This window comes from Grammomys surdaster, unplaced genomic scaffold, assembly GCF_004785775.1.
Source record: "Grammomys surdaster isolate TR1022 unplaced genomic scaffold, NIH_TR_1.0 128, whole genome shotgun sequence".
Classification (NCBI taxonomy): Eukaryota; Metazoa; Chordata; class Mammalia; order Rodentia; family Muridae; genus Grammomys; species Grammomys surdaster.
This window is the reverse complement of record NW_021604586.1, coordinates 3,275,901-3,279,607: the sequence shown is the minus strand read 5'-3', so window position 1 is coordinate 3,279,607 and position 3,707 is coordinate 3,275,901. Positions and strand designations below refer to the sequence as shown.

General features: G+C 47.8%; 1 protein-coding gene across 1 annotated transcript in view; it reads right to left on the bottom strand.

Annotated features, from left to right (window-relative positions):
* Positions 1–2,023: 2,023 nt before the first annotated feature.
* Cdh13 (cadherin 13) overlaps positions 2,024–3,707 on the bottom strand; it is a 1,006,804-nt gene continuing 1,005,120 nt past the window's right edge. The window contains exon 14 of the mRNA XM_028752897.1: positions 2,024–3,092. Coding sequence (XP_028608730.1) covers positions 3,085–3,092 — 8 coding nt within the window. The 3' untranslated portion in view covers positions 2,024–3,084. The remainder of the gene's footprint in view (positions 3,093–3,707) is intronic.

Sequence of the window (3,707 nt, the reverse complement as noted above, 5' to 3'; positions counted from 1 at the left end):
CAAGCAGAGGTTCAAGGCCAGCCTTGATTACATAGGGAGTTTGAGGCCAGCCTGGACTATGTGAGACCCTGTCTCAAAAAAAAAAAAAATCAAAAAACCCCTCAAAAAAACCCTTCACAATGGTCTGCTTGTTGTATCTTCTGGGTGAGAGGCGCTGTATTTATTTTGTTTAAAGATTGACCTATCTCTGATTGTTTTACTGTTTGAAATGATGCCTTTAGAGTCTTTCTGGAGCCATCAAATCTTCCACTGTTCCAAGAGTCAAAGTCTTATTTGACTTCCATACCTACCATGAAAATCAGGTGTCTTCCTCCCTTTGTGTGAGACAGGGCCTCTCATCTGCCCGGAGCTTCACAGAGTAGGCTGTATCGGCTGGCCTTCTTGCCTCCAGGAATCCACCTGACTCTGTCTCCCATCTCACCTTTGCTGGGATTATAGGCTTGAACCACCATGCTCGCCTTTTTATATGGGTTCTGGGGATCCATACTCAAGACAGCATCCTTTCTAGGTAAGCGCTTCATCAATCAAACCATTCTACTGGCCCCTGGACGTGACCTCTTTCCTTCTGTGTTCCTAGCTCAGTTATAGTGTATGTGAAGAGAAAGGGGGAGGGGTCTTGTTCTTGTCGACTTCAGCAGGTGCACCACGGGGCATGTGCACTTGCTCTAAGAGATGGCTCCAGTTCACACTGAAGGGTGAGTTTTCTGACCGTTGCTTAGCATGTAGCTCAGGCTGCCCTTTACCTGGTGCCTAAGCATGCTCCTTGGTCTGTTCAAGGGTGAATATTCCCTCCTTTCCTGCCTTGCAGGGAGAGCATCAGGGTATACCAGGGAGGCTCAGAAGAGAACCACCTTGTATGGTGCGAATTGCAGGCTCAGATTCTCCCCAGCCGTGTGCCCACTGAAAACCATTATATCAAGTTTAAGATGCGGTATCTTTTATTTTAAAGAAGGTCTCCATGTCTGGGGACTGTGAAGATATGGATGACCTACTTCCTGTGTTCATCCAATTGAGGGTGGAGGTCGGGCCTAGAAGTCTTCAGTCACTCCACAGCTGACTGACTGGATTACGCCATATTCTTAGGCTGGGACGGCAAGCCAGTTGCACAACTTGTGTGTTGGAGCTTTTGGCTTTCATTTGTGTGTGTGTGTGTGTGTGTGTGTGTGTGTGTACATGGAGGATAGAATCGAGCATCGAGCAATCTCTGTCATTCTCTCTATGGTCCCTCAAGGCAAGGCGCCTCACTAAACGTGGGGCTGTGTCTTGGTTAGGCTGGAACTCAGCAAGCCCTTAGTGATCTTCCTGCCTCTGTCCATCTCTCCCACCTAAAGCTGGGGCATTTGTAGAGAGTCTTGGTTTGTGGTGGGTGCTGGGATCTGAGCTTAGGCCTCACGTTGAAGAGTGATGATCTTAATCAGTGAGGTATCTCTCCAGCTGCCCTACCCAGTCTAGCTTTCTAGACCCATTCACCCAACAGACAGACAGGGATCCCGAGTGGTGGAAAACGTGACTCCAGCATCAGACACACCAGACACAATGTAGAAATCAGAGGAGAGCTACTGCCCATCAGTTTTAACCACTGATACCCATTTATTTTAATGAAAAAAAAAAAACCTCTGCATTCTGTATGGTCCAAAACGGAAACGAAGATCATTGTGTGGACCGCCACCCACGTAATCTCACTACAACAAAGACGACATATGACCCTACTGCTGGAGGAAGGCAAACTCAAAAGCACAGGGCCAACACAGACTGCAGAAGAAAGCATGTGTGCGCCAGTGCGTGTGGGGTTAAAACCTTTAGTAAGCAACAGCGTTAATATACCAGACACTTACCTTCCCCTAGCTCCTGCTGGGCTCCAAAGCCACAGGCCAGCACTAGCCTCATTCTATAGAAAACATTTTGGTGTGAGCTTCGATGGTTCATTTACGGTTTGTCAACGGGAAGATAACCTTACCGGGAGCATTGATATTCTTCTTAGCCTGACGTGTTCACAGGACAAAACTCAATTCCTTTCCAGACATAATGAACAACTTTTTATTCTCAGCTTGGCGAACAATGGTAGTCACACGGAAGGGTACTTTTAAAAACTACCTGGGCTTACTCTATTTTATGCTGTATATATGAAACAAACGGTGCGGAGAGGCGTAATGCGTGTGTACATGTGTGGGTAATATGTGCATACAAGGCGGTGCCTCATGGTCTCTTCAGAGGTACACCGTGATGACATTTGTACTTGTACATACACCAAGGAGGGAGAGGGTCTCCACCACGATCTGTGTCACCACAAGGGCTGTAGGACTGTGGGTTTGGGGCCATACAGTGGCAGACTCTTGTTCTTGGATAATGGTTCAGCCCTTAACCTCTGATGGCAAGATGCCTTGCTCCCCACTTGGGAGTCAGGACAGCAAGCCATGGCATTTGGTGGTAGTGGGGCGTAGTGACAGTCCTACTAAGCAGAGAAGACTTCTTTCCCTTGCCCTTCCCCCGACCCCCATCCTTGGACCTGCCTGGCTGGTCGGTCAGCATTCAGTATTTAGACTGAGCAGACCCTTGCTATACAAGTGAGTGACAGCTCAGTGGGCTGACCTTGACCAGAGGGCGGAGCTGTCTGAGCTTCCACCTCCTCTGTCTCACCGACACAAAAGCAGGCTTCTCCTGCCGTCTTCTACACAAATACCGGGTCTATACACAGACAGATACCCATCCACGTTCAGATAGGAACCCACCGCACGGCTGCGTGGGTGGAGCACTGGCTAGCAACCCGTCAAAGCATCAGAAAAAGTAGTCATTGTTCCTGCACCCCAAGGTCCAGTGACACGCATGATCTTTAAACATTCAGGGCAAATCCAGAGGGTTCCATTAATCAAAGGAGGAAGGAAGATGCTGTCAAGTGGTGAGGTACAGACTAAACAAAACTGCAAAGAAAAACAGAGGGTGGGGGGCAGTTGAGGCCTGGTTGTGAAGTTTGAGAGCTGTAAACCGCAATCTTCAGATTTGGATAGACTTTTTTTTTTTCCTGTTTTTTTTTTCTTTTTCTTGTTGCTATGGCAACTTGGGAGTCAAGCTTCAGATGTGTCGTTCTCACAGACCTGAGTGGAGAAGGTACAGAATTAGGTCGGGAATATCACAACTCACTTCAAAACATTCTAAACTAAACCAGACCAGTGATTGACAGGCTCCAACACACCACATTGCTCTGAACGCTATCTCTTTCTTTAGCGTGGTGTTTGAAGACAGGGTTATCTTGCTGGCTACATCTACAGTAGTTGAACTTGCGGATGTGAGTAGAGACCAGCAGTACAGCACTTCTTGGCATCTGAGGCCTAGTGCACCCCTCAATAAATACAAAAGTTGGCTCAGAAAGTGCTGATGGTTTCAGGCGCCAGACTTCTTCCCTGAGAGCAACAGCAGCTGTCGACACTGGTCCAAAAGAGCCCGTGTGCTGATCATTAGCGCAGATGTGCTGGGCTAGGAATACACTGAACAGAGCCTAGAGCCCAATCAGCAAGCATCCCCTGTAGACACACCTCTCTCTCTATTTCATCTGTGTTTATCTATCTGTCTGTCTGTCTGTCTGTCTGTCTGTCTGTCTGTCTATCTATCCATCCATCCTCTTCATTTCTTATTTGTCTGCCTATCCACCAATCATCTATCTGAACACACACACACACACACACACACACACACACACACACACACACACA